General features: G+C 36.0%; 1 protein-coding gene across 1 annotated transcript in view; it reads left to right on the top strand.

Annotated features, from left to right (window-relative positions):
- NEB (nebulin) overlaps positions 1-25,413 on the top strand; it is a 228,957-nt gene that overhangs the window by 56,293 nt on the left and 147,251 nt on the right. The window contains exons 52-75 of the mRNA XM_081333913.1: positions 1,684-1,890; positions 2,308-2,412; positions 2,701-2,808; positions 3,148-3,459; positions 4,694-4,900; positions 6,286-6,390; positions 6,538-6,645; positions 7,850-8,161; positions 9,036-9,242; positions 11,278-11,382; positions 12,631-12,738; positions 12,924-13,235; positions 15,201-15,407; positions 15,964-16,068; positions 17,202-17,309; positions 17,922-18,233; positions 19,339-19,542; positions 20,250-20,354; positions 20,445-20,552; positions 22,271-22,582; positions 22,823-23,026; positions 23,703-23,807; positions 23,898-24,005; positions 24,494-24,805. Coding sequence (XP_081190039.1) covers positions 1,684-1,890; positions 2,308-2,412; positions 2,701-2,808; positions 3,148-3,459; positions 4,694-4,900; positions 6,286-6,390; positions 6,538-6,645; positions 7,850-8,161; positions 9,036-9,242; positions 11,278-11,382; positions 12,631-12,738; positions 12,924-13,235; positions 15,201-15,407; positions 15,964-16,068; positions 17,202-17,309; positions 17,922-18,233; positions 19,339-19,542; positions 20,250-20,354; positions 20,445-20,552; positions 22,271-22,582; positions 22,823-23,026; positions 23,703-23,807; positions 23,898-24,005; positions 24,494-24,805 — 4,386 coding nt within the window. The remainder of the gene's footprint in view (positions 1-1,683; positions 1,891-2,307; positions 2,413-2,700; positions 2,809-3,147; positions 3,460-4,693; positions 4,901-6,285; positions 6,391-6,537; positions 6,646-7,849; positions 8,162-9,035; positions 9,243-11,277; positions 11,383-12,630; positions 12,739-12,923; positions 13,236-15,200; positions 15,408-15,963; positions 16,069-17,201; positions 17,310-17,921; positions 18,234-19,338; positions 19,543-20,249; positions 20,355-20,444; positions 20,553-22,270; positions 22,583-22,822; positions 23,027-23,702; positions 23,808-23,897; positions 24,006-24,493; positions 24,806-25,413) is intronic.

Genomic DNA, 25,413 nt, shown 5'->3' with positions numbered 1-25,413 from the left:
AATCTCCTGCACCCGTATGGTCATCAGACCATGGACAGAATGAAGAATTGGATTTCCACTTTGAACACTTCTTATTTGGCCAAGCTTCAAATAAAATAAACTAGTGCCAGTATCATCCTGAATTTGAGATCTCACTCCCAGTGTCAGCTTTATATTCTTTTTTGCTTCACTTGCCACTCCCCCCCCCCCGAACTTTTGCTATGAAGACCAAGTTGGAATTGATACACAAATTAATTAATACTTTTTGTGCCAATGTAACAATTTTCACAGGAAAGCATGCCTGAAAACAGTTTTGGGGTTTGAGTTGGAATTTATATATAAAAATAAATTGTTGCCTGGAGCATTGCCAGAGAAATGATTGCATGAATTTTACTTTGTGTTCTCCTTTTTCTTTCAAAAGGGATGCTGAATTCCTGTCTGATTGTAGAAAAGGATGGAATAGAATAGAATAGAATAGAATAGAATAGAAGAGTAGAGTAGAGTAGAGTAGAGTAGAGTAGAGTAGAATAGAATAGAATAGAATAGAATAGTAGAGTAGAGTAGAGTAGAGTAGAGTAGAGTAGAGTAGAGTAGAATAGAATAGAATAGAATAGAATAGAATAGAATAGAATAGAATGGAATAGAATAGAAGAGTAGAGTAGAGTAGAGTAGAGTAGAGTAGAGTAGAATAGAATAGAATAGAATAGAATAGAATGGAATAGAAGAGTAGAGTAGAGTAGAATAGAATAGAATAGAATAGAATAGAATAGAATAGAATAGAATAGAATAGAATAGAATAGAATAGAATAGAATAGAATGGAATAGAAGAGTAGAGTAGAGTAGAATAGAATAGAATAGAATAGAATAGAATAGAATAGAATAGAATAGAATAGAATAGAAGAGTAGAGTAGAGTAGAGTAGAGTAGAGTAGAGTAGAAGAGAAGAGTAGAGTAGAGTAGAGTAGAGTAGAGTAGAGTAGAGTAGAGTAGAGTAGAATAGAATAGAATAGAATGGAATGGAATGGAATGGAATGGAATAGAAGAGTAGAGTAGAGTAGTGTAGAGTAGAATAGAATAGAATAGAATAGAATAGAATAGAATAGAATAGAATAGAATAGAATAGAATAGAATAGAATAGAATAGAATAGAATAGAATAGAATAGAATAGAATAGAATAGAGCTGGAAGCGACCTTGGAGGTCTTCTAGTCCAGCCCCCTATTGCAATGGATTTGCTTGAATGTGTATACCCAGTTCCATTTCAGTATTTTAGTGCTCAAGAGATTTGCCTTCCAAACTCACAGATAAATGGAATGCTAAACTGAGTGCTAATGTTGACTGAAAAATACTACTCAGTTTCACAAGAGCTTTTGTCTGAGTCTAAAACGAATAATATTGTTTTATGATTATGTATCTAGCTAGTATTTGTGTAGAGTGACAAAAACAAAAGAAGCCCATCTTGGAAGAAGGTTATGGAAATACTATTGTCAGATAGCCTGAAAATGAAAGATTTTGTGTCTCACTTTGCCTACCTATGCAGACCTTATGTTACAATAAGGATATTCAATCATTTAACGTAGACAATATAAGTGCATCCCATTGGAGTGCCAGTGCTTATCTTGGTACACTATTGAATGTACTTCTTGTTCCTTTGAAAGGCTTTCTGCATACTTCCAGAGCTTTGAGTCTCCTTTTGGTTTTCCTCAGATTACTTACAAAGATGACTACAACAACTGGTTAAGAGGTGTGGGATGGAGTCCCTTGGGCTCCCTGGATATGGAAAAAGTTAAAAAAGCTGGAGATGCATTGTGTGAATCTAAATATCGCCAGCACCCAGACAAACTCAAGTTTACAAGTTTGATGGATTCTATACCGATGGTTTTGGCTCAACAGAATACCAAACAGCTGAGTGATGTAAGTTCAATCCAAAGGACGTCATTTCCTTCTTTTAAGTTATTGTCTTAAAAGTGCTATGGAATTCTAAAATATTCATAAATAGTTCAAAGCTTTGTGCTTTATCTAAGAAATTCCTGTAGAGGCTCTTCCATGTAACTTTCAAGAGTTTTGCAAATCCCCAACTACACAGCCCTAAATTGGATTTGTTATCCTGTGTGATCTGGGTACAAATGTCCATTCTAAAGGAGACTTTTCAATCCTTTGAAATATGTCGGGATTATGGTTTCCAGAATTTCCCGACTGTATTGCATTAGACCATAGTGGTTATGAATTCTGGGAGTTACAATCCAAATACACCTGGAAGATACTAGTTTGGGCAACATAGTTTTCAATTAAAACTTGCACCTGCTGCATAAATTGTGTTTTTTTTTTCAGATAAACTATAAGGTAGAAGGTGAGAAAGTGAAACACAAGTATCATTTGGATCCAGATGTACCTGCATTTATTCAAGCAAAAGTCAATGCCTACAATATAAGTGATGTAAGTACTTGACAATTTCTTTGATGCCTAAATGAATACGTAAACTGATGTAAGACCTTCATCTTTAGAAAATCAAAATTGGTAATTCATTTTATTCTTGGATTTTCCATTCAATTTTTTAAGCCACCTGACTAGTGTTTTGCTCATTAAAATAGATGTAAGTTATCGTAATTCTAACTGTAACTCTCAACTTAAAAAACCCTTTCATGTTAATATAAGAATATTTATGGATCTTCACTGCTAGAACTTAACTAGAGGCTTTAAGAAAAGTGATTTCTTCTCTTTAAGAATTTCTACAAAGCAGACTGGAAGAGGCGGCTTGCTGAAGGCTATAACCTGAAAGCAGATGCTATTCCTATTGTTGCTGCGAAATCTTCACGCCATATTGCCAGTGATGTAAGTTGATCCTAATAAAATCTTTGAAGGGGCTTTCAAAAATTTTAAACAGCAGGGTTTGGAAGAAAAGGTCTTGGAGAAGTACAGGTAGAGGATGCAAAAAAAAGGAGAATATAATTTTCTAGTTTGGTACAGAATAACTGAATGCAATTGTGACATTTTTAACAGCAACAACAAAAACAACAACAATGGGAAAGAGGTAATAGCCAGAAAATAATTAAAGCAAGGGTAGGAATAAATACACAGCATTGAGATACTCTCTATTGCAGGGTAGTTTAAGTTAACTTGATAGCACATATTTTGCAATGGCTTAAACTTCTTCATTTTGATTTTCCTTAGTACAAATACAAGGAATCCTATGAGAAAGAAAAAGGAAAGCAAATTGGCTTCCTTAGCCTGCAAGATGATCCTAAATTGGTCCATTATATGAATGTGGCAAAATTACAATCAGAACGGGAATACAAGAAAGGCTATGAAAGCAGCAAGACTAAATATAACTTACCTCTGGACCTCTTCAGTGTAGTGGCCGCTAAGAAAGCCCAAGAAGTTGTGACTGACACAAACTACAAACAACATCTGCATCATTACACTCTTCTTCCTGATGCCATGAGTATGGAATTGTCAAGAAACAGGATGCAGATTCAGAGTGATGTACGTAATTATTAACATTATTGTGCCTAAGATTATGGAGGCTAATTAATGTCTGGGGAAAAACCGGGACAGCGTTTTTAATAAAATTAATACAATTTAGATACAGTTGATTAACCTGACCTAAGTATGTGTTTATTTCCAGACATGTTCCAGTCTATTTACTGGAAGTGTAAAGTTTATCATATGGCCACAATTAACTGTGGGACAAATGGGTTTTAACAACAACAACAATAATAAAGTTGGAAGGGACTTTGGAGTTCATCTAGTCCAGGGGTGTCAAACTGTCGGCCTGCGGGCCGGACACGTCACGAGGAAACCGCACCCACCCCATTGCTGGCAATGGGGAAATAGTTCCAATATGTCATGTGATGTCACATGACATTGCGAGTTTGACATGTCTGTTCTAGTCCAAACCCCTGCTCAGTCTGGAAACCCTATACCATTTCAGACAAATGGCTGTCCAGTCTCACCTTAAAAACTTCCATTGTTGGAGCATTCACAATGTATGGAGGCAGATTGTTCCACTGATTAATTGTTCTAACTGTCAGGAAATTCCTCCTTGGTTCCAGGTTGCTTCTCTCCTTGATTAGTTTCCATCCGTTGCTTCTTGTCCTGCCTTCGGGTGCTTTGGAGAATAAATTACAGAGACATTTAATATTGGATGAATGTGATGGGTTTCACCTGCTTCCTGTTTATCACAAGTTCCCTTACACAAACTTAGATAGTTGTATCCCATTTTGTTGTGATTCCACTGGAATGGTACTTTGCTGAAAGCTCTCCTGCCAGTAAAATGGGAAGAAATGGGAAGAAACTTTGAGCAGTCTTGTTCCCCTGACCACTCAGTGTATCATCCTTTGATCTTTTCATGTTGTACGGAGAGGAAGTAATCCTACATTTGAAAAAAACTAGCAAAAGATCAATAAAAAAATGATCAAAAGACTACGTATGTTTTAACACGTTCAGGAATAAATGTCCTAAACAGTGGCAATAGACTTTACTTTCAGAATAATGAATATATCAATTTGCAATGTTCTCCTTTAACCGGAGAGAACATTTTCTCTGTGGTTTTGGTCAAAAGATACAATTTCAGTGCCCATTTTGATGGAATGAAGCATGAAGCTTGCACTTTAGGCCATGCTACAACTACAATTATTTGGGGATGTTATGAACACTAAAATAAGATAATTTAATTCATATCAAGTTAATTCTTCTCCCTGCTTTTTTTCCCCTCCAGAATCTTTACAAAACTGACTTTAATAGCTGGCTGAAGGGATTAGGCTGGGTGCCAATTCAATCTCTGGGGGCGGAAAATGCAAAGAATGCCAGTCATATTCTCAGTGAAAAGAAATATCGTCAGCACCCAGACAAACTGAAGTATACCATTGACATGGATGCCATGGAACAGGTGTTGGCTAAACAAAATGCCCACACCATGAATAAGGTAAAGAAAAACAAAATCTCCTAGGAACATCATTTTTTCAGGGACAGATTTAGGCTTCATAGGCTATAATCAAATGATCCAGTAAAGATGTGCTTCATTCTTAGTAAAAAGCATTTATTGGAAATTCTACTGCCTCAACGGCTCATTAGGTTTGTCATGGCTTATTGAGTGAATAATTAGCCAATAATAAAAGAAAGTAGTTCTTCACCCAGTGCATATTCATAAATTTGCTATGACAAGGTGTGGTAATGAGATCTTTCCCTGGTAATTGTCCAGGATGACTAAATATCAAATTAAATCAGACGTTACCTGTATGGGGAATGATTACGGCCTTTGCAGTTTGCGTTTTAATTTTCTTGAGGTTTCTGAATGATCATAAACTGGATAAAAGGAGCGTTGATCCAAACCAGGGGTCAATGTGCACAAAACAAGAATCAATGTGACCTTTTAAGAATCAACTACTTGAAAGACGAGCCCGTGTAATCTATTAATTACATTGAGAAATTTTTCTATAAATATGGCTATATCTTGATTTACTGTAGTGGCCAAACTTGTTTTGGATATGGCTTCTTTCTAATATTACTTGTTCTTATGTCCTGGGTTTTCTTTTGAGCTCAGACCTGCCTCTAGCAGCTTGGAAGTGAATAAATAGAATAAAAAGTCAATTGAAAGGGGAAAAAAAAGTCTTCTTACCTCTTGTCATATTAATTGTACAAAAACTGGATCCTCTAAGACAGGGGTCCCCAACACCCAGTCCGTGGACCAGTACTGGGCCATGGCATGCCAGCAACTGATCTGCACAGACAAGCAAAGCCCCATTGGTGGGATGCAGGTACCTTAAAAAACCACGCACTTTCTGGTCTGTGGAAAAACCTTTTTCCATGGAACCAGTGCCCAAAAGGTTGGGGACCTCTGCTCTAAGATAGAGTAGGTAAATTACTAAAATAAATATATATTAATATAACCATATAGGAGAAAATGGCATGACTATTTGTTGTAGTAAGTGGTAAAGTTACAAGGATACAATCTGCTATAGCAATAGTGTCCATATTACATTTATTTACAAATTCAGCAAAGGGTTAGGGTTACGGATGAGTTATATATATAAAAATCTAATATTTATATTCTGTTAGTTTGGGTTTGTATAGCCCCTTCGTGAAATCAAGAAATTAAGCATTTAATTAATATTTAGGTGTTTTTTTAAAAAGAAAATATTGCATATTTCTAGTTTAGGAAGCGAAAGCAATGATAATAGGTTTATCATTAGAGATTCAGTTTTGTTTTGCCTACTGAGAGGGGGTATCTTAGTGGCACAAAATGTGCAAGCAAATAACTTGGTTACATGCAACAATGTGATTTGTTTGAATTTTTTATTTTAACTGCAGAGGCTGTATATAGAAAAATGGAACAAAGATAAGACTGACATTCACGTAATGCCTGACACACCAGAAATACTCCTGTCCAAAGCCAACCAAATCACCATGAGTGATGTAAGTTGAGGACTGGACTTATATATCAGTATATTAACATGGGTCATATTTTTGGCTTAATTCTGAGAGCACATATCCATTGTTCTATTTTTTTCCTTTAAAAAATGTTCTAAACATCTGTCTGTATTTCCTCCTGTTCTGGAACAGAAAATATATAGGTCTGGCTGGGATGAGGAGAAGAAAAAAGGCTATGATCTGCGATCAGATGCTCTGTCCATAAAAGCAGCTAAAGCTTCCAGGGATATTGCAAGTGATGTATGTTTAATTTTTATATTGCCCTATTATGGGAAAACTTGTTTTTATTCTTAGTCTGACCATTTCATTCACTCCCTGATATCTATGGTACATATACACAACCATATTAGGCTGAATGATTTGTGATACCTGAAACATGAATTTGCTCAGGCAAATCTATGGAATTCCTTTCCTAAAAATTTTAAGGGCTTCCTAGATTTTGTGGATATCTTGTTACCTGCTCAAACATGATCCTGCAGGAATATATTTAGTATGTTTTATCTATCATCTATTATCTATTCTCTCTCTCTCTCTCTCTTTCTCTCGGAAGTGTCTTTCTATACTTGCCAGTAAACAATTATATCCCAGTACAATTCTTTGTTGATTGCTTCATTAACTCTGTCCTTGTCAACAAGCCTTTTATGATCTTCAGGGAATTTACCAGAGGAAAATATTGAAAGATAATTGGTACACACTTCTGTCTTACTACTGGATAAAGATAGCATTTACTACTCCATTCCCCACAAATACTAGGCTACAATCTAACCCATGAGTTAGATTTAGCCTAATCAATATTACTGATTTGAAAGGGCTTAATATCATATAATTCTATTAAAAGATTAATTAATGCTATATTATACCAAACATATGGTGGCCTAGGTGATTGCCAGACAGAGATGCAGATCTGCTTATATTTAATTTGGGTGTCCACCAGATGTGCATGGTGGCTGGATGTTGAGAGTCGCTGTATAAGTTGTGTGATGATTAATCACCACCACAAGCTTGTAAAACTCTCATCTTTTACTCTATTTACACAGGGCAATGGTTCATTGTGCAAAACTGGGGTGGGTGGGATGCAGGCAAGCACTCTTTGGCTATCTGTGCTCATTTGTTACCAGGAAGGCAAATTCTGATTAGGTGTTGATTTTTCGTTTGAAAAAAAGTTGAAAAAAGCAAATATTTCTGTGCGTGTAACATTCTGGTATTTTTACAGATCCAAAAATATTTAGAAAAGCCCAAGCAATTCCTGCTGAATTGTAATTGTAAAATCAGAAGGTTTCGGTGACAGGAAATGTTACATATATTAATATTTTATATACTCCATATAGTAACACATATTGAATTCTTTATCAATCACTGTCAATGAATAACTTAACTAAATATCTTCTCAAATATGTATATGTGTGTGTATGTGTGTTGCTTTGTTATTCTATCTGGCGTACAGTACAAATACAAACTGGCCTTCGAGCAATCAAAAGGAAAGCAGATTGGCTTCCGTAGCTTAAAAGATGACCCTAAGCTTGTGCACTATATGGAAGTTGCAAAGATGCAGTCAGAGCGTGAATATAAAAAGGACTACGAGAAATCAAAGACCCACTTCCACACTCCCGTCGACATGTTCAGTGTTGTGGCAGCCAAGAAGGCACAGGAAGTGGCAACTGATACCAATTACCGGAATATTATCCACTCTTACAGTGCTTTGCCCGATTCTATGAACCTTGAATTGGCCAAAAATATGATGCAGATCCAGAGTAATGTAAGGAAATTTTTTTTGATAACTTCTCAAATGACAAAGTTAGATAACTGAAGTCTTTAAACTCTGGTGTATGCATTTGTTACTTTGCAATTGGGAGAGAACACTAGGAAGATATACCAGAACAGTTTTTCACTGCAAATGGAACTCAGTTTTTCCACTGAAGAAGCAGGACATAGTAAATATACAGTATGGTGCTATCAAACTTCCATTTACATGATGGAAAGGCCCAAAGCTCTTCTTCCCTCTGCAAATGTAGAGTAGATTTGAAGAGGGTTTACTGGGAAGTAGACTGGCACTATAAAAAACAACATTATTAATTTAACCTATGGGCCATCTTATGGAGCAGCTCTTTATATTAAATATTAGGATACAGAGTGGTAGTCATAGTTAACAGCATAGCCTAAGCCATGATCTATCTCTAGCTCATTGGGCAAATTTATGGGACTGTCCCAAATTCAGCTGGTGAGTCGATGGTAAATGCCAGTTTTCTCTCACAGCATTGCTAAGGAGAAAAATTTGAAGAGGGAGTCCTGCATATGTTACTTTAAATTCCTACAACAAATTTGGTCTATCAAACCAATAACTAATAATAAAACTGTAATGTACATAGCATGCAAAATCACAGGATAAAATAATATACAGACACACTCAAATTAATGTGCCTTGTGCTCAGTTTCCCAATGATGAAACAATACAGTATCACAACTATGATATGTATATTTTTCATTTGTGTGTTTGATCTTTTCTAATGTCATTTGTAATCCAGGCTGCAGACCAAACTATGTTTAAAAGATTAATCTTTTTTTAAAAAAAAATATAGAAAGTTGTTTTTCCAAACATTTGGTATAAACTTTTCTTTCATTTTGTTTTCCAGAATCAGTACAAAGCAGACTATGATGAATTCATGAAAGGGATTGGATGGATACCACTAGGATCTCTAGAAGCTGAAAAGAATAGGAAAGCCATGGACATTGTCAGTGAGAAGAAGTACAGACAACATCCAGACAAATTGAAATATTCTATTCTAATGGATTCTATGCCAATGGTCCTAGCAACAAGTAATGCGAAAATTATGGATGATGTAAGCCAAGGATTATTTATTTATTTACTTACTAGGATTTGGGTGGCTTACAATCACCTAATTATCTGCATCAGTACATACATTTCATGACAAAAACGAAATCAAATAACTAAAATGGGATGTGTACGCCCAGAGCCATTGAACAAGTCTGTGAGAATATAGTAGATTAGGCAGACATTACCTTGTTTGTTGATTCAGTGGATATTCATGTGCAGGACAGACTCTAGCTCTTAAGAAATGTATATTGTTTCTTCTACAGTATTAAGAAAGTTGAGGACAATTAATTCAGGAGGCAGCTTTCCAATAGTTATATACATTGGTGATTTATATCGGTGTATTTCTAGTTCATAGGTTTGATTATAGATTGTATGATATTTCTAGGTTAACAAGTGTCATCAGTTTTATCTCTCTGAGATGTAAGCAGTATTATTTACTAGTATACGTAGGTATGAAGTGGTGAATAGATTTCTATTTGCTAATATTTTCTAACTGCTATGAGGTGACTGGCTTTTAAAAGATGCAAATGCTGCTCTTGGTTGTGCAATTTAGGGTGATAGTTACATGTTTGTTTTTCTCCCAATGAAAGGGGTAAATTTTCTTTTATATTATTGTATGATCAACATGCAAATGCACATGAGCTCTTTTACAATCTCATGACACAACTCTCTTTTCAAAATAACTCTTTTCAAAAGAGATTTACTTTGGGGTCTAAGAGTCTTTATTATTTGGACTAATTATTCCATGATTTCACAGAACAAAAGCAACAAATATTAATTACCAGAGGAACTGGAGGAGCTTTCTGCTTGATTTCATTTCTAAAAAATTAGTATAGCAAAACAAATTTAACTACGCTATTTTGCTAGTACAGGTAATCCTCGACATACAACAGTTCTTTTAGTGACCATTCAAAGTTACAATGTCACTGAAAAAAGTGACTTAGGACCATTTTTCACATTAATGACCATTGCAGCGTCCCCATGGTCATGTGAGCAAAATTCAGACACTTGGCAACTGACTCATATTTATGATGGTTGCAGTGTCCAAGAGGCCATGTGATCCCCTTTTGCAACCTTCTAACAAGCGAAGTCAATGGGGAAACCAATTTCACTTAACAATTCAAGGTGCTGGTATGGCCTATAAAGCCCTACATGGCTTGGGTCCGGGATATCTGAGGGAACACCTGCTGCCGGCATCAAGTTCCCTTCGTCCTGTGCGCTCCCACAGGGAGGGTCTTCTCAGGGTGCCACCGGTAAGAGATTGCCGGCGGGTAACACCCAGGGGGAGGGCCTTCTCTGTGGGGGCGCCTGCCCTCTGGAACCAGCTGCCAGTGGAGCTGAGGACTGCCCCCGACCTCCGTTCATTCCGCCGGGGCCTGAAGACCTGGCTCTTTGAGCTCTCTGGCCCAGGCTGAGGATTAATTTATTTTAATTGGGGTTTTATTTATACAGGGATAAATTTAATCTTTTTAAAACTTGGTTTTTAACTTTTGTATTTTTGGTTTTTAATTACCCTGTAAACCGCCCTGAGTCCTTCGGGAAAGGGCGGTATATAAATGTAATAAAATAAATAAATAAATAAATCATGTTGCTAATTTACCATCTATGATGATTCACTTAACAACTCTGGCAAGAAAAGTCATAAAATGGGGCAAAATTCACTTAACAAATGCTTCACTTAGCAACAGAAATGTTGGACTCAATTGTGTTCATAAGTTGAGGACTACCTGTACTAGCAAAGTGTCATCAGCACGTGAATATTCTTGTTTGAATAATTCTACATGAGGTAAAGTTCACACTTGGTTCATACTGTACTGGACTGATCAAGAATGGTTCAGTCAAATTAACCAAATAATTCAATTATCTAGGTGAAATGGACTGATGAGATATTTTCCAGTCATCAAAGGATTGATATAAAATTAAATTTAATTATACTGGTTTAATTATGGTGTGTGTTTTTTTAACTGTGTGTGGGGTTTTTTTGAGGTTTATTTCAAAGTTATTTTTCAGTGATACATGCTCCCTTTATTCTATTTTAGCACCTTTACAAAAAGGACTGGGAAGCAGAAAAGACACAGATTCACATTACGGCAGATATTCCTGAGATTCTTTTGGCAAAAGTCAATGCTTATAACATCAGTGATGTAAGTATGAAGGTTGATTAAGAGCTATAGTTTGCTTAGTGCTAGTACTAGTGAATCAGCAAAACTACAGGTTACATTATTTGTCAAACAAGATAAAGTAGACACATTGCCTAGCCCTAGCAGTAAAAGCTAGCCCTTGAGTCAAATCCTGTAGTATTATTCATTGAAAGCTCTCATTAGCAGAAGTCTTCGTTCATGTAACTATTTCATACAAAAGTTTTCCCAGTAATTATTCTCAAATGATCAGCATTAAATCAAGAAAACCATTACACCGAGTTAACAAAGAAGGAACAGGAAAAAAAACAACTTAAAGAAGAAGAAAAATCAAAACCACTCTTCACTAGAACTTGAATAGAAACTCGAGAATTATCCTGGCATTGTATTAAAAATGCTTATGAAAGCTTTCCAAAGCCAGTGTTCATTTACTGAAATGTTCCTTTGCTAGATATGCATAATTAAATAGGTCTTTTTTCTACCCAGACAGCATAGTGCCCTGCAGATCTTTGGCAATAATTTTGCATCCTTCTCTCATTTACTCAGACTCTACCTTTGCTGTTTTTACTTTTTGCAGAAAGAGAGGAAAAAAATGACCTTCTAGACAAACTATTGGTGATGTGATTGTTAAAGCAAATGGCAAATCTGCCTCACTGGAATGCCTGGGAAGTGGAGGGGGAATTGTGGTCAGATACCTTAGCATCTCAGCTACAAGAAGAGAAAATTTCAGGATCCCTTTGGCAGATTAATTTTCAGGCTCTGACAAAGTATAAAAGTGCCTCTCTAGAGCTCCAGTAGAATTGCTGTAAAGCTGTTGTTGCTTTTTTGGATGCTAAGAATAGTTATATATCTTAATTAACCAGGTCCACAGCATCATATGGGAGGTGGGACATGGCACCAAGTACAGATTGTGTGGCTTGTTTGCAAAAAGTGCCCTGGTGTAGGTTTGTAATCTGGCATTGACCAACATATAAAGTAGCAGTTTAGATTAAGACCACTTATATTTTTTGAAAGATTCAGGATGGCTTTCAGAACAAAGAATAAATAACTTTTCACCTGCAAAATCATTGCATTACATTAATTTAAATTTGCTTGGGTCTTAGTTCTATTCAATCGAATTTACTTTTTCTTCTGGATCTGCCTATTTTTTCCAGAATGCTAAGAAATAATTACACTTGTAATCATACCTTATAAAGCATCAATTTTCTGTCTCTGTAACTGAGTATTCTTTAAATACTTTCTTTTTCCACATAGAAAATATACAAACATTCTCTGGAAGAAGCTAAGAAGAAAGGCTATGATCTCAGAATTGATGCAATCTCTATTAAAGCTGCTAAAGCTTCTCGGGAAATCGCCAGTGATGTAAGTTTACAGTCGATATTGTTGTTGTTGTTTCCTGCTGAAGAAAAATTGGAACCAATTTTATCATGTCTAACAATCTGTTCAATCTGTACCTATATCCATTTTCATTTTATTACTGTATGATAAAGTTACAATTCAGTATTGGCCCTCCTGAGCTTACATTTCACTTTCTGTTTTCTCTGCAGTACAAATATAAGTTAGGTTATGAACAGGACAAGGGTAAGCTTGTTGGCTTCCGCAGCCTTCAAGATGACCCCAAGCTTGTCCATTACATGCAAGTGGCCAAGATGCAGTCAGAGCGCGAGTACAAGAAAGCCTATGAAGGCAGCAAAACGAGATACAACACGCCTGCCGATATGGTCAGCATTGTGGCTGCCAAAGAAGCACAAGGCAATATCACCAATACCAATTACAAAAAGCTCATCCATAATTATATCCTTCTGCCGGATGCCATGAATGTAGAACTGGCCAGAAATATGAATCGGATTCAAAGCGATGTAAGACCTTGGAATCTCTCTCTTTTTTTACTATTTCGATGAAAGATGCTTTTTATATATTTGTTTATGTTTGAGGGGGATGGGCAGTTCAAAAATGTGGAAAATTAATAAAATTGAAATGTTTTAATAAACTATTTTATAATACATGGATTTAATATATATAAATAAACAGATTATTTGCTGGTCATCCTCTTCCTTCCTTTCCTTACACCTTTTCCAGCATTACAGCTTTCTCCAGACAGTCTTTGAATAATGTGTCCAAATTAGTTGCTAGTTAATAATTGAAAGTTAGCCAAAACCATTTTTTTAGTCATTCCCATTGCACCATCTCAAAAAAATCCTGTGAGACTACTGCAGCAGATTTTAGGGTCTTTTTTAAAAAAAAAATCAGTTAGTAATCTAATAACAGACTTTGTCAACTGTGTATAAAATGATATTGTGCAAAATGCATTATTTGAATTCCATCTGTATTCTATGTGCCAGGGTCCATAGCAGTAGTTTTGCATTAAAATAGAACAAGTAAATTAGTCAGCAGAATTGCAAAGTCAGCAGGATAGTCACCAGCCTTCCGAATCATTTTATTTATTTATTTTATTTTACCGGTAATTCTATTTATATCCCGCCCTTCTCTGAAGACTCAGGGCGGCTTACAAGCTTAGCAGTAGCCTTCATTCTATGTATATGCCTGCTTATTAGGGCTTTCACCGCCCCCCAGCGGCATAGTTATATAAATAGTAAATAAATAAAAGGTAAAGGTAAAGGTTCCCCCGCACATGCGTGCTAGTCGTTTCCGACTCTAGGGGCCGGTGCTCATCTCCGTTTCATAGCCGAAGAGCCAGCGTTTGTCCGAGGACGTCTCCGTGGTCATGTGGCCGGCATGACTAGACGCCAAAGGCGCACGGAACGCTGTTACCTTCCCACCGGAGTGGTCCCTATTTTTCTACTTGCATTTTTACGTGCTTTCGAACTGCTAGGTGGGCAGAAGCTGGGACGAGTAACAGGCGCTCACTCTGTTACGCGGCACTCGGGATTCGACCCGCCAAACTGCCGACCTTCTGATCGACAAGCTCAGCGTCCTAACCCACTGAGCCACCGCGTCCCTTAGTAAATAAATAGTAAATAATAAATAGTAAATAAATAAATAATAGGAATCATAGTTATATAAATCACAGAGAAGGAGAAAAAAGTGTTTTAAAAAGCATTATTGTATAGATCTGCAATGTTTATCTGTGTCAGAAGCATCACAATTAAAACAAGGCCTACCATATGACATAAAATATAAAATATAAAATGCAAGATTAAATATGCACAAGTTAAACAGATCTTGCCCAGAAATTAGCAACATTAATTGTGTTTCTGTTGCGCTGCCATGAGGTCATCAAGTGTGCACTAATCAGGATAATCTGGAATGATATTGGGACAAAGAATTCAATACATATTTTATGCCACTCAGTGGAATAATTATCTGGACTACATGTGTTTCTTCTTTTCATAGATATAATAACTATAATTTCTTAGAAAGATGAAGTTGCAGTTTAATTAGATGTACCTTTAGGAAGATCTATACTAGGTACAAATAGATTAAATTCTTTCTAAATTGCATTATACAATTGAGAATAAAAAATAAAATCTGCTAATTTGTAGTCAGAATTATTACTTGAGTATTCTTAAGAAATCATGTGAGACACACTGCTGTTCAATACTTTAAAAAGGAAATACTTATTTTTAATTAAATAATAAAACAAGCATTTTTACAATTTTGCAATGCTTACTAATTAAATAATAAAGCAAACAAAAAGACAAACGGATTATGTTTTACTTAAAGTGACCTGAAGCTGTAATTCATCATGTCATCATTTAGTCATAGGATGCCTCTTCTTGATATATCCACGTGTGTCTCTCTGTGTTATATTATTATAGTTAAGAGCTGTTGAACTATAGATTTGTTTCATTCTCTGTCTACAGCATGAATATAAGCAAGATTATAATGAATGGTATAAAGGTCTTGGTTGGAGCCCTGCTGGGTCATTGGATATTGAGAAGTCCAAGAAAGCCACTGAAATCGCAAGTGACACCAAGTATCGCCAACACCCAAGTGCTTTCCCATTTAAGAAGCTGACTGATTCAATGGATATGGAACTTGCAAAGCACAATGCTGATGTTATGAATAAGGTAACTACTGCCATTCTGCGTGCAAATAATGAGATATGCTACACCCCACTTTAACCCTCCGGCTTGCATTACTTAAGCAAAAGAGTTTCAGCAGATTGTAGATATATGTTATGAGTGGTACAGATTTTGTAAAAAACACGGAACAATTCCAAGCAGATTTTTATTTTATAGAACATAATTATTTGTTAGCAGATTTCTCAGCAAACTGACATCTTTACTGCTACTGTTAGCTATATACAATATTCTTGAATTAATGTTACCATATTCACTTGTTCCTTGAAGAGGCTCTCTGTTCACTAAAAGGCTTTGTGCAGATGACATTCATGAGGTGTTGTGTAGAGGAAAAAGCTAATGTATGGCCTGAAGGTCATCCCAAGCACATCGCTAAATATACAACTTCTAGGACATACTGTATCAATGCATTTCCTTTGCAGAGAATCTGCACAGACTTTCAATTTTATATTAAAATCAAACACATATTGGTACAGCTATCCACATACCAATTTTATTGCATATGAATGCATTTATTGATCATTACTGTTTTTTTCTCTAACAGCGTGCGTACATAAATGCATGGGAGAAAGACAAGACGACGATTCATGTCATGCCAGATACACCAGACATTATGCTGGCTAAAGCAAATAAGTTCAATTACAGCCAGGTAAGAAAATATTCAAGCATGTGTGGTAGTAACTAGTCTTCAACATGTTGATTATATTCTCCTGAATTAAATAATTCCTTTGTAAGTTAATTTTTGAAGTTGAGGTTTTCTTGAAGCTCTGAGGCTATTCGTGGGAATTCAACTTTCATTTCATTCAGTTTTCTTCCAAGAAAGAACAAGAACACCATGTCTGTAAAGTCCTCTGATTGTGTATCAGCTGGGACTAGTCCAATAGGGAGTATGCAGAACAAATAACAATACCGAATGTATAATCTCACTATTATAGATTTAAACTGATCATTCTAGTACTAGATGAATCAGAAATTTTCTACAGCCAAATTCCTAGCTGATTTTAACATTTCTGAACATTAAACTCATTTGCCATTGGTTAGGCCAGAGGTCCCCAACCTTTTGCGCACCAGGGCCCAGTTCCGTGGAGAAAGGTTTTTTCGTGGACTGGAGGGGGTGTGGTTTTATGTACTGCCTGCATCCTGTGGATGGGGCTTTGCTTGTTTGTGCGGCTCAGTTGCTGGCATGCCGCAGCCTGGTATTGGTCCACGGACTGGGGGTTGGGGACCCTTGGGTTAGGCTTTGACTCCTTCATGACTTTGTCATAAACTGCTCTTATTCCTCAGAAATCTCTTTAGTAATCTCTCTCCCTTTTAACTACTAGGTAGTTGATTTCAATTTGTAGCTTTTGTTTGAAATGAAATTTGAAGCAAAACAAATGATTTCTTGTGAGTCACATACACGAAAGAGAAAAAAAGCTAAGAACTATTCTAACATTATTAAACATTAGCAGGGTTTCAGAACTACTGTGAGAACAGAATGCTGGACTAGAAAAGACTTTTGCATAATCTAAAAAAAAGTCATTACTTTGTTCAAATTTTATTTAAATCACGTCTTGAAGCTAATATCTTCCTCAAATAACAGACAGTATTTGAGGAAAGCTAAGATATTACTAGATAGGTTTCTTGTGGATTTGCACATTCTTGTAACAAGATTAGATTTCTCCATGAGAAAACCTGAAGCAAAAATGGGGTGTGTTTCAGTTGTAGGACCGGATTGTAAATATTTAATTTATTCAATATTTTGTTTTGATTTTTTTAATCTATGCTACTTTTTCATGCTAGAAATTGTACAAACTTGGATGGGAAGAAATGTTGAAGAAGGGTTATGATCTCACTACTGAAGCCATATCAGTGAAAGCAGCTAAAGCATCCAGAGATATTGCTAGTGATGTAAGTTATGTTATGAATTTTCTCTGATATTATAGCTTAGGCTATGACTCATTTTAATGTCAGGGTTTATTAATTTCCACATGATGTATATGTAAGCTCAAGCTTCCAAATTCATATGCAGACATCCACAAGCTGGATAAAAATTAAATCAGGCATATTAGTCCTGCCCACTAAGTAAGAAACCTGTATTTTAGTCATGTGGGTCCTTGAGCGGGATTTTCCATTATGTCACAGAAACACAGACTTTATTAATGTGCCCTGCAGTCTTAAACAAATATCTATATAGTTAATTTCAAGACAGAGGTAGAGGAGCCTAGTTTTTTGGTGGAAAACTGACAACTTAGTTGCTTATAGTTATAATATATTGTTATGCATTGATATATATACTTTATCCTTCCTATAAGATTCAATACCTTTGATAAAGCTTTGTACTAAGAATTTTTTGAGCTATGTCCAGACCATTTCTTCAAGAGTAAATCATACACAAATCTGTAGATATTTACTAGGTTTGTGTACATAAAACTGCAACCATTGTGAAAATGTTAGATATACTGCTAAATCTGACATGCCTGGGTCTGCAAATTATTCCTGATTGTGACTTCTTTTTTTTAGTACAAGTACAAGGATGGCTATCGCAAGCAACTTGGCCATCATATTGGAGCCCGTAGTATAGAAGACGATCCTAAACTTGTGCATTCCATGAATGTTGCCAAGATGCAGAGTGAGAGGGAGTACAAGAAAGTTTTTGAGAAGCTGAAGACCAAGTACAGCACCCCTGTGGATATGCTGTCAGTCTTGGGGGCAAAGAATTGCCAGAAGCTGGTCAGCGATATCGATTACCGTAATTATTTGCACCAGTGGACATGCCTCCCAGACCAAAATGATATTATCCATGCCAAGAAGACCTATGAACTACAGAGTGATGTAAGTCATATACTTTAACTATTCCATTTGTTAAAGCTGCATTGAGTATGTAGACTGGTAGTCTTTCCCTGTCTACTATTTATCCAACTACCAATTAATGATCCTGCTTGGGTGTTTGCCTTCCTTACTGACATCTGAAAATGCATATTTTAGTTTCTTATTACTCTTCTACACTGTCTTTCTATAACTTATAGTAATTCTAGACACTGATATCCAACTTACATTTCCCTCTTCTTTTCCTAACTTGGTAAGGTTGTGGGTTTTTTTAAAAAAAATTCCTTAATTTCTTCTTTCCTTGATTAAGTTAAAACTTGTCTTTCTCTTCTGACTCATTGCTCTCAGTTCCTAAAATCTGGGAAAATATGAAAGAAAACTATACAGAGATGGCATCCTGAAGAAAATATGTGGCAACTCTTAGTAAAATATGAGCCTAATACAGGAAAACAAGAAAGTGTTAAAAAAAACACCACCCCAGAATATACTAAAGAGAATCAAAGTTGGGCTAAGAGGGAGGGAAGAGGAAACAGTTGTCTGGTTTTCAATATTCTGTTATTATACTCTATATTATAAAGGAGAGTTCTTGTACCATTTCTTCTGAGGTTGGGCCTGACAGGAAAATGTTCTCCTAACCTTACACCTTACTTTGTGCTTTTATTCATAACCACCAAGATATTAAAGGTTCCCCCGCACATGCGTGCTAGTCGTTTCCGACTCTAGGGGCTGGTACTCATCTCCGTTTCAAAGCTGAAGAGCCAGCACTTGTCCAAGGACGTCTCCGTGTCATGTGGCTGGCATGACTAGACGCCAAAGGCACACGGAACGCTGTTACCTTCCCACCGTAGTGGTCCCTATTTTTCTACTTGCATTTTTATGGGCTTTCGAACTGCTAGGTTGGCAGAAGCTGGGACGAGTAACAGGCACTCACTCTGCTACACGGCACTGGGGATTGGACCCGCCAAACTGCCGACCTTCTGATCGACAAGCTAAATCAAAGAGGCATCACTGGATGAAACGTACATCATTCAAGGGCAGTAAGTCAGGAACAAAACCCCTTCAGAAATGTTGTAATATAGAACGGTGGCTTCTTTTTTCCCCTCCCTGCCAGATTGCATATAAATCTGATCTTGAATGGCTTAAGGGCATTGGATGGAACATGTTTGGATCACTAGAGTCGGAAAAGAACAAGAAAGCTTCCGAGATTCTGAGTGAAAGAACTTATCGTCAGCATCCAGACACGATTAAATTCACAAGCATTCCTGATTCGATGGAAGTGGTTCTGGCGAAAGAAAACTCAAAGCATAGAAGTGATGTGAGTGTTTTTCAAGCTGAGGGTTTCTGCTGTTAGAGGGGACTTGGGGAGACAATCAACAGCATAAAAACAGCTTGAAAGAGGGAGGGGGAGGAAAGCAATAGATTCCGCAGTCTAATGTAGTGGTTTGATTCCATCCCTGAATCTATGTTTCTTCAAAAGTAAGTTGCACTGAAAGAAACTCAAGGTAGTTTAGAAATTTGTTTTTAGGACTGTAGATCTCTTTCATAAATTGCATTTAAGATCCCCTGATGAACAGAACTTGCTTCCAAATAAATAAGAATAAAATTTTATGATGGTAAATATATTTAAAAAATAAAATTTAGTGTAGGAAAAATGAAGTTGCTCATTGGATGTATTTAGCAAAATGGTATTTTTTGTAAGTTTCCTTTTATTTTATTTTTTCTAAAAATTAATATAAACGAGCATCCTTGAGGATATAATGAACTTTATTTAATTTAGAGATGAAACAAAATAATCTCGTCTGCATAACTATTCCACTTTGGAGATAGGTTGTGAAGAGGGAAACTTCTACTGACATTTTCATAACTATTTCTTCTGCGTGCAACTCCACCTGGGTTGATAACAACTCAAAATCTTTTGCTTTATCTGAATAGATTTTTTTTACTGTGTTGTGAAAGGTCATATTATTTTTTTATCACTGAAACATATTGATTCACTCTTTGTTTTTGTTTTTGTTTTTCTAGAGGCTTTATCGAGAAGCTTGGGACAAAGATAAGACTCAGATTCATATCATGCCTGACACTCCTGAAATTGTGTTGTCCAGAATCAACTTAGTTAACTTGAGTGATGTAAGTTTGATACTGGTTTGATTACAGAATCAAACATTTAGTGTTGCACTAGAGTGTTGCGCTCCTAATTTTCATTGGCTCTCTTCTTAGAAACTCTACAAATTAGGATTGGAAGAACTGAGAAGGAAAGGCTATGATCTTCCACCTGATGCCATATCGATCAAAGCAGCAAAAGCTTCTAGAGAAATTGCCAGTGAAGTAAGGAACTCTATTCATGTATCTTAAGAAAAGATGTCATGCAGTCATTTGTTAAATCTTCCTCTTATTTGGTATCCTGAGGGAGGGCAAACTGAGGCCCTAGCATATTTTCCAAAGGCCTCTGAAAGCAATCCATTCACTGATAAGGGCTAAGAGTTTGCTCCTTGATGGAGAAGTATCATAACTGGTCTTTGATTTCCACAGGGACTTCGTTTCAGTTTTATCTACAATAGCATGAAGGACCCAATCCTTGATTTATATGTCCCACCACCACATACAGTTCCCCCCCTTTTTAATATAATCTCATTTACCAATTAAGTTGCTAATTAGCACTTGTGAGATTTTTCAATAGAGAGTGCTATATGCTATTATCATTGCCTTACATTTACATAAAATAATTTAAGATACCATTTTAATTAAAGGTATTATATTTCCTTCTGGACTAACCATTCCCAATTCTAATTAATATCAATGAAAACAGAAAGGTGATTTTTAACCCATTTTGAAAATCATAAGCAGGAAATTCTAAATCCCTCTCTTATAACTTAATACTGCCTCAAACCATTCTTCACTTAAGTGACTATATAAACTGAAGAAACTGAGGGAGATGGGCAGTTAAGAAATATGAAATATAAATAAATAATATAAAAATGTACTGCGGACTAAAAGTAAATCCTATTTTGATAAACATATTCTAAATTAGAATTTCTCGTATAAACAAACCAAAGTTTCCTCTATTAACTCTTTAATTTGTGGCCAATGTTACTGGAGTTAAAAGAATGTCATAAATCTGAGATGTTCTCCCCTCAGGGATGATTAAACACAGTCCATACCTATCTCCCTTACAAAATCACCATCTGGGTGATTTTGGGCCAGTTCTTCTCTTTCATCCCTAGACTGCAAAGTTCAAAAACATCTACATATTAACCTGCATTGCGTTAACATGGTGGATTATCATACATAACCTTCACTGAAAAAACCTGCATCCTGCAGTGGGTTTATTCAGGCTGGTAATATCTATCTCTACCTCCAGCTTTCTCTCCACAAACCAAATACTTGTGTGTTGCCTATCTTTCCCATCATGCCAACTTAAGGTCATTAATCACAGATGAAATCAATCCTGGAGACCCTTCAGCCATGTTGTATATAACCATATGTCATTCCCTTATTTTCGGCCAGATTTTCTGTTCTCAAAGAATGAGAATTGCTCGTTCACCAGATAATGAACAATCCAATGAACAGATCCTCAGTGGTGGGAGGAATAACTTGTTTTCCTTTTGAATTAATATAGACTTAAATAGATAATTACTAATAAACTTAAGAAAATTACTTAATAAGGATAATAATAATACCTTTAATAAATCCTTCTCTAAAAACTGAATACTGTATCCTTGATCATCATTGCAATCAAATGAAAAAGTGCTTACTACTACTGATGTCTTAGGCTTCTCTCTAGCACGTTTCCTTCATTTACACCAAGAAGGATGGGACATAATGGAGAATTAATGAAAAAGAAAAAAAATATTACACTGGTAAATAGAGACCTATCAGTTGAGAAACATGTCTGGATGTTACCCAGTCATGTTGGAACTCAGTACTTGAAATATAGTGATCAGATTGCCTGATCACTATATTGAAAAAATATTTTGGTTTAGCACTTTTAGCTATATGGGGAACTTGATCAAAGTTTTTTTCTCTCTCTTTCTCTCTCTGTACAGTACAAATACAAAGAGGCATACCGTAAGCAGCTTGGTCACCATGTGGGAGCTCGTAGCGTAGAAGACGATCCTAAAATTATGCATTCTATAAATGTGGCCAAGATGCAAAGTGAGAGAGAATATAAGAAAGTGTTTGAGAAATTGAAGACCAAGTATAGCAGTCCTGTGGATATGCTGTCAATCTTGGGTGCAAAGAATTGCCAGAAACTGGTCAGTGATATCGATTACCGTAATTATTTGCACCAGTGGACATGCCTCCCAGATCAAAATGATGTCATCCATGCCAAGAAAACATATGATCTTCAAAGTGATGTAAGTGTCATTTTAGCAATTTTGCAAATGTAAAGCCACGCTTAACAGAACCACCTTCTTCTGCTCAGCGTTAGCTGTGCTCTAAGTACAACCATTATGGATCACTTTGTTTGTTTGAATGAATTTCACTGTCACATCGCTTCTTAAGATTTAGGGATGTTTTAATGTTTTAAGAAGCAGTGACATTAATAAAATGTTGAATAATAAAATAGAAAAACTAATAACTTCTCCTTTCTTCAGATTAACTATAAATCAGACCTTGAGTGGCTCAGGGGTATTGGCTGGTCTCCTAGTGGTTCTCTGGAAGCAGAGAAGAATAAGAGAGCTTCTGAAATCTTGAGTGAACATGGATATAGGCAACACCCTGACACTTTCCATTTTACCAGCCCTATTGATTCCTTACCTATGGCTTTGGCAAAACATAACTCTGAAATTATGAATCAGGTAAGTTTTGTCTATGGTCCTTTACACACACACACACAAACACACACACACACACACACACACACACACACACCATACACTTTGGTGGAATAATATTGTTTTCTGTAATAAGATTTCAAAGTAAATTATATAGTTGCTCTACTGAAGTAGCCTATCAGTATATAATGCACCTTAAGGATGCATGAAAAGCATTCATTGTGCTTTTTAGAGTTGAGGGTTAGGGTTAGGATTCAGAAGACCCAGCAAAGCATTCCTAGTCTTAAGTCAAAATATGTTCTTTAGAACAGTATAAGAACTCATCAGAAATGGCCTTGGAAACCTATTAAAAATGCCAGTATTGATTAATTCTTGATGAAGAAACTCCTTACTAAAGAGATTAGGATTTTATCTATGCAACAAGATTGTCACAAATATTGAATCTATTTATATTCATCTTATTTCCAACCCTGGCTTTAAAAATGAATAAGTTAAAAATTAAGTAATACTTTGTCATCTATTTTTGGATTTAGCACAATCTTATACAGTTGATTGCTTTCTGTATTTTGTAATTATAATGATGGTATTTAACATTATAAAATGGTTTTCATAATTTCCATCCACAACACATAATTAGAACTTGTCCTATATTTTAGTTTTAATAACCATTACTTTGATTATTTTATTGTGCTTTTTTTAGCGTATGTATGTTGATGCTTGGAATAAAGATAAAACCAGTATCCATATTATGCCTGATACTCCTGAAATTCTACTGTCACAACAGAACAAAATCAACTTCAGTGATGTAAGTGGATTTCTATTTGCCAAACCTATGAGAAGGGATGGGGGAAAAATGCCCTCAGCAACACTAAAGCAATGTTTGCCATCTATTTAGAAATTGTACAAACTGTCGTTGGAAGAGGCTAGGAAGAAGGGCTATGATCTTCGGATAGATGCAATTCCTATCAAGGCTGCTAAAGCATCCAGAGACATTGCAAGTGAGGTATGTATTTATATGATATGATGCAAACCACATGTTTTTATTTGATTTCAGTGTTGCATAGAATTTTTAGACTTTTCCTTTATAGCAAGAATTGGATTCTTGAGGCTTGGTTGATTATGTGAAATTTTTTGCAATTATTATTTTACAAGTATTCAAGATATATTTAAATGGACTAAATCATTTTCCTTGGAAGTTTTGATAGTATGGGCATTTAATTTTTCTTTTTGGATCTATATTAGAGACCAGCAATAGCAACATAGGAAATGAAATGAAGGTATAAAACATTGACATTAATTGTATTTTTCCCTTGTAAATGACTAAAGATTGAAATAGTGAATATGAACCCAAATCACATATTAAAATATAAGTGGTTTTGTACAAACAATATTCATGGCCTGTTCAATATTTGATTTAAACTCTTCTAGATCTTAGGGAACCCAAGGTAAGTAAACATTATGTTTTAAACTGCTTATTATTGTTATCTACAGTACAAGTACAAAGAAGGTTATCGCAAGCAACTCGGCCATCATATTGGAGCCCGTAGTATAGAAGACGATCCTAAGCTTGTGCATTCCATGAATGTTGCCAAGATGCAGAGTGAGAGGGAGTACAAGAAAGTTTTTGAGAAGCTGAAGACCAAGTACAGCACCCCTGTGGATATGCTGTCAATCTTGGGGGCAAAGAATTGCCAGAAGCTGGTCAGCGATATCGATTACCGCAATTATTTGCACCAGTGGACATGCCTCCCAGACCAAAATGATGTCATCCATGCCAGGAAGGCCTACGAACTGCAGAGTGACGTAAGTAGTGATGACTTTTAACTTCACTGGAACTGATCTCTGAAAATATGGTTAGCATGGAAAATATTTCTAAAAATATTTGAAGAAGCACTCAGTAATATTTGTACTTCCAAAGTTCTGTCCCTTTATTGACTTTTTATATTACTTAAGTTGAAGTCAGAATATTGATAGAATCTTAACATTAGAATAAGAGTGCATAATATTAATACAATCTTAACATTAGAATAAGAGTGCGCAATATCCAAGTGGTTAAGATGCTGGGCTTATTGACCGGAAGATTGGAAGTTCAAGACCAAGTACTGAATGAAGGAGCGAGCTTCCATTACTTGTTCCAGTCCTACCAACCTAGCAGTCTGAAATCATGTAAATGCAAGTAGACAAATAGGTACCACTTCTGTGGGAAGGTAACAGCATTCCATGTCCCTTTGGTGTATAGTCATGCCAGCTACATGATCACGGAAGCATCTTTAGACAATGCTGGTTCTTTTGCTATAAATTGGAGATGAGCACCACTCCCTAGAGTTGGATATGGCTGGCAGGGGAAACTTACCTTTTTTTTAACCTTCCATATATAAATATGGAAGAGTTTAACAGGGGTCCCCAACATG

Source organism: Vipera berus, assembly GCF_964194415.1.
Source record: "Vipera berus genome assembly, chromosome: 1".
NCBI lineage: Eukaryota > Metazoa > Chordata > Lepidosauria > Squamata > Viperidae > Vipera > Vipera berus.
This window is presented reverse-complemented; position numbering and strand designations above follow the sequence as displayed.